The sequence below is a fragment of the Giraffa tippelskirchi genome, chromosome 4 (assembly GCF_054371585.1).
Source record: "Giraffa tippelskirchi isolate mGirTip1 chromosome 4, T2T-mGirTip1v1.2.pri, whole genome shotgun sequence".
Classification (NCBI taxonomy): Eukaryota; Metazoa; Chordata; class Mammalia; order Artiodactyla; family Giraffidae; genus Giraffa; species Giraffa tippelskirchi.
The window spans coordinates 82,257,677-82,275,464 of record NC_137278.1 but is presented as its reverse complement, the minus strand read 5'-3'; the positions used below and the strand labels follow the sequence as shown (position 1 = coordinate 82,275,464).

The 17,788-nt window shown below is 37.4% G+C and overlaps 2 protein-coding genes across 4 annotated transcripts in view; one reads left to right on the top strand and one right to left on the bottom strand.

Moving 5' to 3' along the window:
* The window catches only part of CEBPZOS (CEBPZ opposite strand), a 40,048-nt gene that overhangs the window by 6,784 nt on the left and 15,476 nt on the right, over positions 1–17,788 (top strand). The window lies entirely within an intron of this gene.
* On the bottom strand, positions 1,687–17,031 carry SULT6B1 (sulfotransferase family 6B member 1). The gene is made up of 7 exons (XM_081587432.1): positions 16,833–17,031; positions 15,235–15,347; positions 12,779–12,868; positions 10,500–10,626; positions 6,932–7,026; positions 3,865–4,021; positions 1,687–1,817 (listed from the first exon to the last, which is right to left on the bottom strand). The coding sequence occupies exons 1-7, from the start codon at positions 17,029–17,031 to the stop codon at positions 1,687–1,689; spliced, it is 912 nt and encodes a 303-aa protein (XP_081443558.1).

The following is a 17,788-nucleotide window of genomic DNA, read 5'->3' as shown; positions in this document are numbered from 1 at the left end:
AGTTCTCAAAGGATATAGGACATCTCTGGTGTTAGCAGTAGCAATGGCAGTAAGTGACCTGAACTTTGTTCTATTTTGGGGGGGGTGCAGGGAGGATGGCTCCATAACAGTTTGGAATCTTAATTCTGATACGCTGTTTCATTTGGTTTTACTTTCTTAATGATGCTGTTTTACATTTTAAATCTTAATGTTGACCAAAATATAAATTGTTTCCTTTTTGTATTTTTTTGTTTCTTGCTTAATAAATCCTACTCTGTGGTCATAAAAATATTAACTTGTATTTGCTTCTAAAAACATAGTCTTTAAATCATCTTTTGACATACAGCCTTTTAATTTGTAAGGAATTAATTTTTTTGAGTGATGTACACTGAAGGTATGATTTTACTTCTATATCATAAGCAGTTGTCTTAGCATCACATGTTGAAGAGTGTAATCTGTTCCTATGATATGCAATGCCACCTCTGTCGTATTTGAACTTTCTTTACATTCATGGGTCAGTTTGGCCACTGTATTTTGTTCTGTTTGTTTTATTTTGTTTGGTCTATTTGTCTATTCCTACTCCAATCATATGGGCTTGGGCGTTAAAACCCAAGTCTCTGTTCCTGCAAATTGACATCTCAAGGTCATCTCTGATTCTTGTTCACTCTAGTTCTCTGTTCTCTCTTTGGTTTTGGTCTCTGTTAAGTCCACTCACTTTATTGGAAGCTGAGCAGTGCCATTGAAGGAATTTTTATATAGCCTTTCTTGGTGTTTTGAGGGAAGAGTCTTCAGTTTACCTAATCTACCATACTGCCTGAAATAGTAGTACTGTAATCTTTCTCAAAGCAATTTTATTTAATTTTTTTATGACTCATTCTATTCTTAACTGTGTAGAACTTAGCTTTACAGTGAAACTAGCTGTAGTGTAAATATTAAGGAGATTGTTGAAAGGTTTTGTTTTTTTTTTTCCAGAACATTTTCTGCTTTCTCTTGTAGATTCCACATGCTTACTTGAGGCTCTTTGGTAGGAAAGCCTTCATGCCAGAATAACACAACCTCTAATCTTTAGCTTTAAAGTAAAGCTTGTATTAAGTAGAAATATAAAGTCCCTTGAGAGTGGGCCTCCATAGAGCTTTCTGAAATGACATACACAGAGTACATGAGCAATGTATTTTTCTTGAATCAAATTAGAATAGGATTTATTTATTTTACTTCAGGGCAGAATTGGAATTAAATTTCCCACAGCAGTAAGTTCAGAAAGGATCAGATCACAAGGGCTCTGACCCATAGTGAGGAAGAGAGGGATTTTTGTGAGAGGACAAAACATTGTGATCATGATCACAGATCATGATCATGATCACAGGCCTTCCTGTAATCAGACAGAAAGGCCTGTCTCCTCTATGCTCAAACAGATTTAGGTATATCTCTGATAGTATTGGCTTATGGGCTTGTGTGAACCCAGAGCATGAAAGAAGTTAAAACCCCAGGATACATCACTAAATACAGCATCCCTTTTGGATGGCTAAATTATCTTTCTGTAAAAAGTGAACAAACTTAAGTTTGTGCTCAAAATATTCATTTGTTTTCATTATTAAACATTGTTTATGTCTAAAATGTTTTTAATTATCATTATTGATTAGATTATTATGTAATTATTGACATTTAAATTCAGTTATTATTAAGAAAAATAAGCTGAATTGACCAGAATCAAGGCTGGCAGTATGAGTTATACTTCAACTTTGTTCCCAGGGCAGTGCCAGCTAAGCATTCTTTGAATTTTTCATCCATTTCCTGGTTCTGAGTTTCACTGAACAGATTTTTCCAATCACCAACTTCACCTACAAGACACAAAAAAACAGTAGACTTAGACACCTGTTAGACTATTTCATTTTGATTTTACCATTTCTCAGTGCAGAGTTTCACTTTGAAATGTGAAATGGACATGTGAAAAAAAATTGTACAGTCTTAAAAAACTAATGTCATTTTTCTTGTAAAGTTAGCAAGATCCACTTGGGCTTCCCCATGGGTGTGGTGTGGTAGGTGATGTGCTTTTTCAGTGTCACTAAGGGGGCCCTTGACCTCAGTGACCTCCCATCCCCACCCCTCTCCCAACACCTGGGACCAAAATACCACTTTGTTAGAATCATTTTTTTCTCTCTAAAGTGTTTTAATACTCTAAATATCCATTGAGAAGATAAATTAATATTTTATAGCAGCTTTTGGTTAAGTCTCCAAGTGCTGAAAATTTTGCAAAAATATATTATTGTGCCTGAGATTGAGATATGTTTTTTAATGTGCTTTTAGAAGTAAAGAAGTTACTTTTTTCCTTAGGCTCTTTTGATGATTTGGGTTGAAGTTGGTAAGCTCCTTGTTGCATAGCCAATGAAATGTATATTTATAAAGCAGTTTTAATGATGTGAGGAAAAGCTTACATATATGAAGGGAATAAAAAAATAAAACTCTTTACGAATGCCATCAACTATATGAAACATCACAGAATAAGGCTGGAAGAAATGTGTCAAAAAGTCAAACCTGCCTCTGGTGGGAAAAATGTGGATAATTTTTAGTACTTTTTCATATCTTTCTGTACTTTCTGAATTTTCTACATGGAATAGTGTAATATTTTAAAATCATTACTTTTAGAATTTTTTCTATTCTGAAGAGTATTTGATTAACAATATATAGAAAGGTTTTATTTTTCCCCTCTACTTAAAGCTAATAAAATAAGGCATAAAAATCAGAGTTAAAGTCAGAATGCAAACCAAAGCCAGATTTATACACAGTGTTGTATTCACAGTGGATTTTTTTAAAAGAGTCTTCATTTGACAAAGTATAGTAGAATCAAGTAGACCTACATTTGTATCCTGTTTCATTAATTAGCTTTGTGTGTGCATGGTAAGTTGCTTCAATCGTATCTGATTCTGTGCAACCCTATTGACTGTAGCCCACCAAGCTCCTCTGCTATGGGATTCTCCAGGCAAGAATACTGGAGTGGGTTGCCATGCCCTCTTTCAGTGGATCTTCCTGACCCAGGGATCGAATCTGAATCTCTTAGTTTTCTGCATTGGCAGTTGGGTTCTTCACCACTAGCGCCACCTAGGAAGCCCAATTAGCTTTGTGACAAAGGATCAGTTAATATCTCTGAGTCTTGGGGCCCATATTGTAAAATTAAGGATTTAATATCTTTTTGCTATAAAATTTAAGCCTAGCAAAGGGCCTAACACATGATTCATGCCTAATAATTGTTAATTGTTAATAATTGTTGTTAATGTGCTGCCTCTATATCACATTATACTTTCATTATATATGCAATAAAAAAGAAAACTGACAATCCTTGGGCTATATTATCATAAATTTGCATAAGAAATTAGAATACTTTAATGAAATTTAGTAAAATCATCAGTGCCAGAGATAACTGGTTGCCTAGCCAACACTCATTTTCTCCTTCTCCTTTATTAATAAAACTTTGATTTTAATTGAGTAATAACACACCCACCTTTTTAAAAAATTACATTTTCCAGCCAACAGCATAGTGAGAAGTGACCAATGAGATGTAAGCCACTGAGTGAGGCTTCCCACAAAGTTCTATAAAGGGGGCTCGCTCAGCAAATGCATGTGATTCTCTTGCCACTCCCTTTTTATTTTAATAAAATAACCCTTTAACTTTATTGTAATTCAGGAGCTCTAGCTACTCTCCTTTATTAGCAGGTGGGAGGAGCGTAGTACTCTAAAAATAGCGTGGAGTTACCCGTTCCAGCTCTGATCTATGTCAGACTTCTTGTTGAGGAAGAGACAATGAAAATCCTGTCTTCTTCAACATAAAGTTGTTTGAATTGCCTGTTATGTGCAGACTGGTGGATGGTTCAGATATCAAGGCGGCTTTACCTTTGCGGAACAGGAACCGGCCCACGGCACCATGTGTTTCCTGGGACTTTGCTCGCATGGCTTGGAAGGTACTCTGTGCCGCAATAGTTTTAATCTGCTCCCCAGATGGAGAGAATCCGAAGAACTCAGCAATTCGTTTTATTCCAGTGGCCAGATTCTGAAAACAAAATTTTAGAGGATAAACTTTCTATAGGAATTGTGCCCCAAGCAAAGACAGGCTTCTTAGAATGCATTTTAAGCCTAACTCTCTAATTCAGCTGTCCCTTTCTATCTCTTCAGACTTACTTTGATACTTCAGTATAAATATTTGAAATTTCCCTTTAAGATACTCTGTTCTGATTTTACTTTGTAGTTTCAATTTCTGACTTATTGAACTATTCAGGGTGTAGATAGTAAGCATTCATTAGTAGGGTAGAATTTTATCTAAGATGACATTCATTTTGTTAAAAAGCACCAGTCTAAACCAGCTGAGGAAATTAATATGTTTGTATGGGCTCATTCAAATTCTCTTTTCTTCTAAATCCTGTTTGTAGCTAATATTTAATTCTATCAAGAAAGGCTCATTTTTAGAATGAGTCTTGGAATATATCATTTAATACCTTCGTAAGTATCATCAACCTTCTCAACAGTATCATTGACCAATGGAGATTTAGAAATCTTCTAGAACAGTTTCTTAAACTGTATTCTACAAAACATTAATATATTTCAAGGTGCTTATATATGTTTCATGGGGGGAAGGAGGGCTAAGGGTTACAGTCAAAAAGTGTGGAAGCTTTGGATTAGTAAAAGTAAGGTTTTGTTCATTTGTTTGTTTGTAGAATCTGTCAATCTTTAATATGCCAGTGTGCAATGTGAATTTCCCAAAGGAGCAGGCTATATACTACAGCAGTCCCCAAATCAATTTGAACAGGCAACCTCCTACCAACTGCAAGAAAGAATGATTAACATTTGGGACAACACTAACATCCCATGAATCACAAGCTTTTTAGGAACATTCTAGGTGAGAAGGGGAAAAGACTACATTAGTATATTCTTTCATGTTATATATATATATATACATACCATAAACAGAAGGGATGAATTAAATTACACTTTTTTTTTTATAAGAATGTCAGGAGAAACTAGTGTTAAAGACTCAATTCAGTTAGAGAGCATTTGAGTCTTTTCTCTTTTAACATACTTTCTTCCCCGGAGCTCCAGGATTCTGGTTTCCCTCCTATGTCATTAGCTACTCCTTAGTCGCCTTTGCTGATTCCTCCCTTTTTATTCAAACTTTTCATGGTGGAGGGCTGCAAGGCTCAGTTCTTGGTCAACTTCTCTGTCCATATGCTTACATATTAGACATGTAATCTCATGGCTTTAAATGTCATTTGTGGGCCAGATTTACATCTGTAGCTCAGAACTCTTTCTGCATTTAAGACTTCAATACCCAACTGTCTACTTGGCCTCTCCATTTGGATGACTGATAAACATCTTAGCCTTCTGATGTCCAAAACCAGATCCCTGGTCTTCCCCACAATCCTGCTTCACCTGCTGCCATCTCCTACTCACATAGTGACAGCTCAATCCTCTCAGTTGGTTGGAACAATAATGCTGGGGTCTCATTTGACTTCTCTTTTTTTCTCACCACTCTTTCCCTCATCGAGTCCAGCAGCAAATCCTACTGGCTTTTCCTTCAACATAAGTTCAGAATTCAACCACTTCTCTTCCCCTCCATGGCCCCTTCAGGTCTGAGCCACCATCTTCCTTCCATTGCCTGGACTAGAGCAAAAACCTCCTCATGAGTTTCCCTGGATTATCTTTCCTTCTCTCCAGTATATTTTCCCACACCAGACAGAATGATCCTGTTAAAAACACATCAATTCCTACCACTCTTCTGCTTGAAATCCTACAGTGACTTCCCACTCATTTCTCATACTCCACTTCACCCCCTTATGCCTGACCTCATTGGTTAGTCTCTTCTGGTTCATCCCTACAACAAACCACATCTGCTCCTTTCCATTCGTTAATCATTCCAGGAACACTCCTACTTTAGGGCCTTTGCTCCAGTTGGTCTTCTCTGCCTGGAAAGCTCTTACTCTGGTTACTACTTGGCTCACTCCCTCATCTCCCTCAGATCTTTGTTCATGTCACATCCCTTCCATGAAGTTTCCACTGACCATCCTATTTCATGCTGAGATTTATCCAGTATCCCAACCTCCCCACCCTTGGGGATTCCTAGTTTCCCTTAATCAGCTGTGCTGTTTCTTCATTCTCACATATTATATACATTTAAAATTTTTATTGTATTTATTGTTTATCATTCTGTCTCCCCACCTTCCGGAGAAGGCAATGGCACCCTACTCCAGTACTCTTGCCTGGAAAATCTCATGGACGGAGGAGCCTGGTAGGCTACAGTCCATGGGGTCGCTAAGAGTCGGACATGACTGAGCAACTTCACTTTCACTTTTCCCTTTCATGCACTGGAGAAGGAAATGGCAACCCACTCCAGTATTCTTGCCTGGAGAATCCCAGGGACAGTGGAGCCTGGTAGGCTGCCATCTATGGGGTCGCACAGTCAGACACGACTGAAGTGACTTAGCAGTAGCAGCTCCCCACCTTCTCCAGCTAGAATGTAAGCTTCTCCCAAGTAGTGAACTTTAGTCTGTTCACTGATAAATTACAAAGGCCTAAAACAATGCTGAACTCACTAAATATTTGTGAAGAAGCAGTTTTTAAAAATAACATTATATGGAAAAATTAATTCACAGCCAAAAGCATATTCAGATAAACCTCAGTAGAGACCTATCGTTTCTGCCATTCCTAATTTGGACTATCTATCATAGAGGGGAAAAAAAGCAGTCACTGTTAGTAATAAGTTCCTAAGAATTATTTTATTTCTATTAAATAAACAATCTAAACACATATGCATTGTTTGGTTTTTTCCCCTAGCACTGTACCACATATATGGAATATTTTTAAAAATTGAGTATAATATTTGATCATATAATCAGACATTATGAATAAATGTTCTAAGTTGTCATTTACAGTAAATCTTGCTATAGAGTACCAATAATAACAATCTCACCTCTCTCAGGTCTTCATATAACATGAACATAACATTTGCATCATCAAGATGTTTGTTCCAATTAATTGCAAAATCAAAATAGCTTCCCCAGGAAACTAAAAATACAGGGAAAAAATAACTTCTTAAAGAATTTTAAATAATTGAGTTTAAAATGATAGAATGATAGAATGAGGATAAAATGGTTAATGTATGCCCTAAAATATAAACTATATGTGTGTGTATATGATCAAACAAGACTATAAGATTACAAATCCCTGCTCCAAAAAAACTGACATAAATCAGTCCTAATGTCAGATTTTCTCATTTTCTTATTTTCGGGAACAGTAGCACAACTAAGCAAGTTGTAAAAATGGTTTCACAAGAACCACAAATTTTCATGAACATTTAGGTGAATGAAGAAATTTAGAAATAGTAAATGATACATGAAAACCAACAGATATAATGTCAGAAAGAAATGATGAGACATGTTATCTAGACTAGCGTTGTCCAATAGAAATGTCATGCAAGCCACATATGTAACTTTAAGTTTTCTAGTAGCCATGTTAAAAAAAAGTAAAAAGAAGCAGGTGAAATTAATTTGAATAGTTTAATTTATTTAACCCACAGATCCCAAAATGTCATCATTTCAGCATGTAATCAGCATAAATAATTATTAGTGAAACATTGCCCTTATTTTTTTTTTAATTCTAAGTCTACAAAAGCTTGTGGGTGTTTTACACTTATAAAGAACATCAATTCGATTAAGTTTTTTGCCAAAAATACTTGATGTGTATCTAGACTTCATGAAACTTATAGTTGAAAAAACAGATTCACACACTCATACCAAACTTACTTAAAAGTTTCCAGCAATTGAATTGACTGTCTTAAAATATAAATTTAAATTAAAATTTAGCTCTTCACTTGCACTAACTAGTAACATTTCAAATGCTCAATTTCCACATGTGACTAGTGGCTACCATATTGGACAGTGCAGATCTAGACAGCTGTGTGCGTTTGAAAAACTCCCTAAACCTCTTTGTACCTTAGTTTCCTCATCTGTAAAATGGGGTTGTTGTGAATTTTAAGTGAATTAACACATGTCAAATGCTTAAAACAGTGCCTGATTAATAATACCCACTCAACAAATATTAGCCAATATTAACATTATTAGTAATAATAATATTGTCATAATTATTATCATGATTTGAGCCAGGCAGTTTCTACATGTTTTATTTGTTGTGCAAATTACTGCAAATTTCCTGCCCCAAATATAGTACACTCCCTTCTTTGTAGCAAACCAAACCCTGATTAGTTGGGTCTAAGCTAGTCAGAGAATTCTGTTTCTCACTTTCTGCCTCCCTTAGGACTCTGGTCACACGAAGTAGTTCTAGCCAGTGAGACACAAGCAGGGGTCTGCTGGAAGGTTTCTAGAACAATTATTCCTGTCACGATGAGCCCTCTTCGTGATCTGAAGGTGATGCTCAGAGGGACAGTGGACAACTTGAGAGAATGTTGCAAAAAGCATGACAGAGGGGCCCAGGGAATGTCAGAGCTGCTGACCCAACATTACTGGGCTGCTGGGTCAGTTGCTATCTCCAGACTTCTTAGTTAAGTGAGAAAAATAAAACCTGATCTTTTTATGCCACTGCGGTGGGGTTTTCTGCTTTTCCAAATGTTTTATTGATATGCATACATTTCATCTTTGACTTTTTAGAGCAATCCAGTATGATAGGTTCAATTTTATACCCATTTTATTGATGGAGAATTAGAAACCCAGAGGAGCTAAGTAACCACTTTAAGGCTGGACAATAAGTTATGTGTTATTGACATCTTTTAATGTTAATTTGACCCCAGAGCTAATGCAATCAAACAAAATACAATACTGTGTTACCGCTCATAGGTCAGGTATTCTTATTTTCTCTTTACAACTAAGGAAATCAAAGTTTAGAGTCTCTCTCTGCCTCTATTTTCTTCTTTGTAACATGGTGATAATAATAGTATTATCTTCATTTGGCTATTATGAAAATTAAAATAATGTGTGCTAGGAGTAGCATGCCAGCATGCCTGGCATGTGGTAAGTGCTCAATAAATGGTAGCTATTTTATTCTATCTAGTGTTAATTACTAATACATAATAATAAGTGATGAAGCCCAATCCAGGCTTTCTCATTCTACATCCGGTACGTTTTCAGTACATTCAGCTGCCTCTCTCTGTAAGTTGACCTTAACAAGTTTACAAGGCAGAAAAGCCATCCAAGTTATTAATATCAGTGCCCCTTCTTATCATTGTCAATCAAATGATTAGACTAAAAGGATGGATAAGCAACAGAGATTCCCTAAAACAGACTGTCCCAATGATGATGAGTTTCTCCACCACTGAATGTTCTCTTGTGTTATATCAATGGAGTATAATGTTTTAGACTTGCCTTAACTGCCTCCATCTGGTCTTAGTGAGTAGTTACTAAACAAGCCAAATCTTTCCTACCAGTGCTTCATAAGCACCTTCTGTACACTTTCTTTTCCTGTCCTACACCCCAATCCCAAGACTTAATCTTTGCTAAGGACTCAGTACTGTACCCAGTGTCTATTCATACGGGATAGTTTTGCATTGCTGTGCTGACCACCTTTAAAAGTGGTCCTTTTAGAGGGACCTGGTAGCAACTTCCCCTCTAGGGTCATCTGGCATTAATTCTTCCTTCTACTACACTGTAAGCACTCAACAGAGCCACTGCTAAAAAGAGACATTTATTCACCTCTGGCCACTATACCAACGGAAGTAGAGTTGCTGCCACTTACAAGTACTGAGACCGTTGACAAGTGATTTAAATTTTTTATAGCTAATACTGCCTTATTCATAGTTGTTATGGTCTTAAATGAGACATGTGTATATAATACCTAGTTTGGTAGCTGGAGCATTTGTAGGCACTTATGAAATTATGGTTATCAGTAACCAGAGAAAAAACATCAACATGGTCTAACAAAACCTTACTTGCTTTCTGGCAAACAAGTATCTTAGGTGTGGCAGCTCATTGTCATGGTTTTGTTCTTTTTTGGCTTTTATCATTGTACTGTACAGAGACTTGTGGGAAGTGAATTTGAAATGCTTTTTGTACATAACTATTATAGGCCTTTTTGTCCCATGTCTGTTCTACGGCTATTTAACATTCATCCTCAACATATGAATTGTCCAAATTATTTTTAAAAACAGTAATGTATTGTTTGATGCCCAGAAAGCTTTATTTAAAAGTAACATTGTGGTTCCTGGATCTGCCTTAATTTATTTTTTCTTTCTTTTTTAAATTTATTAATTTTTTAATTGAAGTATAGTTGATTTACAATGTTGTGTTAGTTTCTGGTGTACAGTGTAGTAATTCAGTTGTATATATATATATATATATATACACACACAAATATGTAGTCTTTTTTCATATTCTTTTTTGTTGTAGGTTGTTACAATATATTGAATGTAGTTCCCTGCTCTGTACAGTAAGGTCTTGTTGTTCCTTTCTTTATCCTAAAACACACTTGAATTTTTGTATTTCTGTGATCATCTGTTGAAGTAAGAGGGATTCTTTTACCAACAGCCATACCTTGTCCTTTCATGAACTGTCTGAAGAAGTCATCCCAAGAGCCATAGCTTGGAATATCAGGAACATCATTGTGGAAATGGAAAAAAGATACTGCTGTGTCTTTAGGGTTTCGAAATATCACCAGTATCTGGAGAGAGAAAATCAAGTTATCTCGGTTTAAGCGTTGAGCTTCGGGAACCTGAAGGCGTGAGCATTGTGTCCTATTGCAAGCTAGCTGATTTTGTTGAGGTAGAAAGAAAGAAACTGAGGGACAGGAAGTGGCAGATAAGGAAGCCTGGGGAAATGGGGGAAAGAAAGAAGAAAAAGAAGATTGATATTGTAACATTGAATTTTTGCTAACAAACTGAGACAGTAAAATGTCATGTGTAGACCATGTAAAAAGGAATGAAGAGCAGGCTCACAAGAGCATGGTCTGAAAAGTTAAACCACCCCAAAAGTAAAAATAACAAAATAATGTTAAGGACAACAAAAATAATGTTTAGAGTTTCATGGGAGAAGATCAAAGAAGGGCAGGTTGGAGGTGTGACGGGTAATGTGGAGGAAACAGAACCTCTGAATTTCAGTGGTATGTCTGCCTTCTCTGATTAGGCACAAGTTCATTTTTCTGAATGAAAAGTGTGAAATAAATGTTGTAAAGAGCAAACTGAAACCCAAGAAAAACCACTAAATTGCAGACCACTTGGCCACTCCAAGTGGGTTTGGGCCCTCTGGCCAGATTTCCCTTTAAAGAACTGAGAATATTGTGGAATACATCATTACCGAGCACTGTTAGTGACCTTGGAGGAATTGGAGACAGCATACAAGAGGTTCGGAAGACTGGAAACAGGCAGGTAGCATTTCCCTTTCGGAAAGAGGAAGGTGTGGGGTTTGCAAAGAACCAAATGACCTCCATTTTGGAGATGTTTTTGGAATTGACTAAATAGATAGATGACTTGTGGCCACATAAAAGAGAAAGTAATAACCACCAGGGGGCAACACGAGTTCTCTAAGAAAAAGTCATTTCTAATGGCAGTTTTTTTCTTGGGCATAGTTCTTAAATTAGTAGATTTGTTGCTTACGACTTCCTCTGCAAATGGAAGAAGGCATGCCGGCAGCAGAAACATTTAAGCACATAAAACTGATGCAAAGGAGGCTGAAAAACTAACGTAAAACTGCCCAAAGATTTTTAATGAAACTGTCCTGACTAGACCATCATGAACATTTTAATGAGACTTTCAGGTTAAGATATAGAAGCTCTATTTATCAAATTTGTAGATGGCATGAAAGTGAGAGGGAGTCTAGATTCCAGAACACCTCATCAATCTAAAGACATGAACTGACAGTAGTAGGATACAACTGAATAGAGATGAATGTGCTAGTCTATGTCTTTGTTGAGATCTAAAACTCTGCCCCCAATCCAAATACAGCAGATTCTTGTCACTTGAGGGTCTTATATTTGGGGCTCTGATTACCACTCAGGAATCTCTCTGGCTGATAGCAATTTATAATTTTGCAAAGACATAAGTTAGCATGGTGAAGGCCAGCAAGCTGGAGTATATGGACAACTTCTTACCTTAACTATCGTTCATCTCTTGCCCTGCTTTCTTGTGAAAGTAAAGCTTTGTTCAAAAGAATGCTTGCTCCAAATCCAAATGCTTTATACACTACTTTACCTCTGTGTCTTAAGGAATAATTAAGGGGGGAAAAAAGAATCACTGAGGTTTGTGATTCTACTGAACTGCATTAAACTGGGAAAATTATGGGTTAAAGCAGTATTTACAATTTGGGAGATTCTCATTATAAAGAAAAACTGTTTCACAGAGCCATCCACACCTAGCGGAGGGTACAGAGGAGTCCCTTGTAATGGGAGATGTGAGTAGTCTAGACAGCCACTTGGTGGAATTCAAATACCTAATGGGGGTTAGGAGCTTCCCTGGTGGCTCAGTCGGTAAAGGATCCGTCTGTAATGCAGAAGACCTGGGTTTGATCCCTGCGTTGGGAAGATCCCCTGGGGAAGGAAATAGCAACCCACTCCAGTATTCCTGCCTGGAAAATCCCATGGACAGTGGAGCCTGGTGGGCTACTTTATGTATATGTTTTATATCCTGGCTGAAAACACATTTCATTTGAATGCAACTATAGCCAATATATCTGAAGAAAGAAACAACAACAAAACACCAAACTGCACACTTCATCCTTTGAAATTCTGTGATGAGTAGCAAACTCATCCTATACCTCAGAAAGCCAATATCTATACAGGAAGAACTTCACATTGAAATACCAGTAGAGGGGACACTCACCTTGGCTTTGTTCTTGAAGATGGACCCAGGTAATTTGTCATAATGGAGATGAGTTGCCAAAATCCTTGGTGATGGAAACTGTTTCATTCTCTTAAAAATATAAACAATAAGGTGAAAGCTTATGTGTTGTGTGTGTAGTGAATCACTCCTAGGTTTAGTACCTGAGCAGTAGTTTCAGTCATTACTATTACTGTGTCTATTCCTCTTCCACATCCTCCTCTAGATTTTCTTTATTTCTCTTTTCTTTGTGGGGGATGAGGAATGGAGAATCACAAATAAATACGCAATTTAAAACTTCCTTTCGAACTTCCTTCTTCCATCCTGCTTTCCATTGCCCAATCTTTTCTTTTTTTGTCATTTTTTTTTTTAGAAAAATTTACCTTTCCCCACAGCCATCCCAATATCATTTTCTTCAAGACAGCTCAAAATCTGCAGTCCACTCTTTCACTTAATGTGGATCTTTTCTACATTCAAAGTCATTAACAGAAATGTTCAAGTCTTTCTATAGCTCCTCCAAATTCATTTTTAACATCTAGGTATTTTTTTTCTTAAACCAGGAAAACTCCACGCAGTCAAATATCCTAACAGAACCTGAAAGTGCAGAGTCACTTAAATATCTGAGAAATATCTTATGAGAGAAATTCTTGTCAATATAAGGACTCTGTGATTGATTCTTTTTGTTTTTGTAATCTACTTCTACTGATAGTTTACAAAATGAAGCTCTGTTTAATCGGATAGGGTGAAGGCTTTTATCTTAAAATCAGAGCTTTAGTGTATGTTTTGTGGTGGGCTAATGCTTTCAATGTTTTTTTCCATGCTGGTCGTCATTTCAAGCAATAAAATTATATTTAGACATTTATAGCCAATGATTCTGTGAAAAATTAACTAGAGATCCCAACTCAAGCAAGGGAGCAAAAACTGACTTAAAATTTTTTGAAATCAATGCTATGGGCCCAAGTGATGATTAGTAGTCATTGTTCTTGATTCCAGTTTTGGAAGTACTTTTATATTCATTCACAATAATCCTCTCAGGTAGATATTGTAACCCCCATTTTAAGGATTAGCAATCGACTTTGAGGTTTTAAGTCCTTTGTTCGAAATCACACAGATGGTAATTTTCAGATTAAGTGATAAGAGTGCCATTTCCACCAAACTGCATGGCCAAAAATCTCTTTAAGACATGTGAGAAATGGTAAAGTTCCTTAAAAGGGTTAGAAAAATATCCAGGGGGAAAATGGAGGTTAATTGTAACAAAACTAGGTAAATGTATAATTATATGTTCACGAAAATGCATGATATAGCCAACTGTAAGCTGTGTAAAGTTGAAATATAGATACATCTTAAGAAAAATATGTATATATTTTAGAAAAATTTTCTGTATAAAGTGAATAACCATTAAATGAAGCTTATCTTCTCACTCATTTCCATTTTAAAATAAAAGGCACACTGCATAGAAAACTATCTTTGTATATGAAAAGTGAAAGTGAAAATCACTCAGTCGTGTCCGACTCTTCCATGTAATTCTCCAGGCCAGAGTACTGGAATGGGTAATCTTTCCCTTCTCCAGGGGATCTTCCCAACCCAGGGATCGAACCCAGGTCTACCACATTGCAGGCGGATTCTTTACCAGCTGAGCCACAAGGGACAATTAAAATGCAAAAATTGCTTTTAAAAATACCCAAAGAGAAAAATAAACATTTCTGATAAATTATAGACATCAAAAGACTTCAGAACCCAAATCCCTGAACACCTCATTTACAATATATTTTTCTGTTACTTCAGCCCAGTCCACAGAAATAAGTTTCCTTCCAAGTGGGATCCAACTTTTAAGTTTGTATTTGTCATCCTGGCAAGTGTCTCCATCTCTTTCCAGAAATTTTCTAAACTCCCTAAGTGACTTTATTTTTAGTAACTGTGTTCTGTCTGCCTGTTGGGAGTTTTGTTGGTGAGCACTTCTGGTAAGTTTTGCTGGGAATGTGGTTTCCAGTTGGATACAGCCTTCCCTTCCCACATGTGTTTCTGGTGTGTCTAAGTGTGGAGTGGGGATGGATGGTCCTCCTCTCCCCTGTTCTGTCCAAGCACCAAAATCTTCAGGCAGAGCCTTCCTCCCCCTTTTTCTTGTCCTTCCTGGCAGGGAGAATAACATCCTGTCTCACATCCAGGCCCTAGTTAGTTACATTGATAAGGTAAGTAATAACATGTGATAAGATAATATCAATAACAGGTAGGATGGCCTGTTACTACCCTCACACACACACTAATGATTTAATTGTTTGTAAATAGTGATAAGGTGACTCTCTAGTAAAATGAGATAATTCCTGAAAAGTGCTGGGATTATATGATAAGCACACAATGAATTATTTAGTGTTGTATTTTCTGAACTCAAAACTAAAAAATCCCCCAATTCTACTTTCTGGAATAATTTGCTCTAAGTTTCAAGGCTCTTTTGTACCAACCTGATATTTTTCTGGGTCCCCACATTCAAGAACTGGGAATTCTGGGTATTCATACTTTTGTTTAGAATCAGTAAACATTAGTTCACTAATGATGTGGAGAATCCAGTTAGAACCTATAAGAAAAATCAGAGAATCGAAGCTCATTAAGGAGTCTTGATATAATAAAAGCATGTTACTTAAACATACATATCATAAAAATTAAAATCTACGAGAGAATTCCCTGGCAGTCCAGTGGTTAGGACTCTTGTGCTTCCACTCCAGGGGGCCCAGGTTTGATCACTGGTCTGGGAACCAAGATCCTGCAAACCACGTTACAGCCTAAAAAAAGAAAAAAAGGAAAAGAAAGCCTACAACAATTCCCTGATATTTACAACTGGTTCTTCTGCATTCAAAAGAACCTGAGCTGTGGAAAGAAGCAGAGTTTTATGGAAAAGAGCATTTACTTACTTTGGTAGAAAAATCAGATTATCTTGTTTCTTAAATTTCTCCTTTAACAAGAGGGAGTGCTTTTTTTAAAATCTAGAATATCTTCTTTACAGAACAATGTTATACTATAGAAATGGTTGTTTATTGTGTATCATATATTTTACCTAAAATTAATGAATATTTTCTACAGAAATGTGTAATTTTGATCTTTATAAAAGTACAGCCTCAATTAAAAAGAAAATATGAAATGGAGTTGTCTTTAACAAACAGAGATAGATTAACAGTTAAAAATTATCAAAAGTAGGACTTTCCTGTGGTTTAGTGGTTGAGACTCCACGCTTCCACTGTACCCTGTAGGGGTGCAGGTATGATCCCTGGTCAGGGAACTAAGATCCTACATGCCACCCGGTGTGGCCAAAAAGAAAAAAAAAAAAAAAATCAAAAGTAGATTGTATAAAATAGAGTAATTTAGTTTCTTAACATTTTATCCTCCACTGATGTAGGACCACTATAAAACTGGCTTGAGAAACAGGATTGGTGTTTGATCCTGAAAAATAACCTAGTACATGGAAGGCATAGATGTTTATAGACAAGCCCATGCTTGTCTTCAGTCAAAAATCAAGATGAACATCTTGGCTACTCTGAGCACTCCATGGAAACCAGGCCCTGTTTCTGTTTGCTAGCCCCACCGTACAGCTCCTTCTACACTCATCATCCATCCTGTTCTTCTCACACAGACCTCCTCCCTCAGACACTGTGTCATGCGTGCTCAGGAGTTTCAGTCGTGTCTGACTCTTTGTGACCCCATGGATTGCAGCCCGCCAGGCTCCTCTATCCATGGGATTCTCCAGGCAAGAATACTGGAGTGGATTGCCATGCCCTCCTCCAGGGGATCTTTCCAACCCAGGGACTGAACCTGAGTCTCCTGCATCACAGGCGGACTCTATAACACTGGGCCACCTGCGAAGCCCTCAGACACTGGGGTTTCTAAATCCACCAGTTCTAGTTACTGATTTTACAGGCTCTGTTCTGATCCACCATAGCTACCCTCCTCTCCAAGTTCTGGCTTCATGTAGAAATGAGATGACCTGCCCTCCTCCCACCTTCTCCTTGCACCTTCTGCACCTACTCACTCTGAAAAAGCGCCCTTGTAGAAAGGTTTTGTTAGTTACCACACTTTGGATAAGATGCTAGAACTATGTCATCACTTCTGGCTTCAAAGGTGTCCAGGGCTTTGAAAGTCTCTGAGGTGCACATGGTGGCTGGGTAAGGAATCCCCCGATAGGTGAAAAACAAGTGAGACAGTGCAGTTTCTTTTGATTTTTCCAAAGCTTCATCAATGTAGTCAATAAATTTGGAATTAGCAGTCATTCTGGCTCCCTGCTAAAGAACCTGCTCTGTAGTTGCCCGGGGCAGTGGCAGCTTTTAATGGGGGTTTTCAGGAGATGGAATAAAGGGCTCCTCCCATTCACACGAGAAAGAAATACTTAATTCTCACCCACCTCCACCCCTAGCTCTTTGCTTACCCACCTCTGACAAAAGGCACACCGCAGGTGCAAAATGGGCTGGGGATCAGGGAATATTACCCAACAGGTGGATTATATTACCATTATAGGCAACCATCCCAAGGAAAGAGTAGATTTTCTTAATAGACAATAATAGATATTAAATGTCTACAACATAGTTATTTAATTCAATCAGGTATACAATTTTAATATTAGCAAAAAAGCAATTTATGGAGGAAACCTCTCTCCTTGGTTGAAAGTTTTACACATACATGTCCATGGTGTGAAGTGAAGTGAAAGTGAAAGTTGCTCGGTCGTGTCCAATTCTCCATGGAATTCTCCAGGCCAGAATACTGGAATGAGTAGCCGTTCCCTTCTCCAGGGGATCTTCCCAACCCAGAGATTGAACTCAGGTCTCCCGCATTGCAGGCGGATTCTTTACCAGCTGAACCACAGGGGAAGCCTAAGAATATTGGAGTGGGTAGCCTATCCCTTCTCCAGCGGATCTTCCTGACCCAGGAATCCAACTGGGGTCTTCTGCATTGCAAGTGGATTCTTTACCAACTGAGCTATCAGGGAAGCCCCCATGGTGTGATGCAGGGTGTAAAATTTTTCCCTTTTTC

What these genes read in the sequence shown, in the direction of transcription:
- SULT6B1 (XM_081587432.1), bottom strand. Translation starts at nt 17,031, where the DNA reads ATGACTGCTAATTCCAAATTTATTGACTACATTGATGAAGCTTTGGAA. An exon ending in ACAGTTCATGAAAGGACAAG is followed by an intron (nt 7,027 to 10,499) that starts GTATGGCTGTTG and finishes CTGTATTTTTAG; the next exon opens with TTTCCTGGGGAAGCTATTTT. An exon ending in TATATGAAGACCTGAGAGAG is followed by an intron (nt 4,022 to 6,931) that starts GTGAGATTGTTA and finishes TTTTGTTTTCAG; the next exon opens with AATCTGGCCACTGGAATAAA.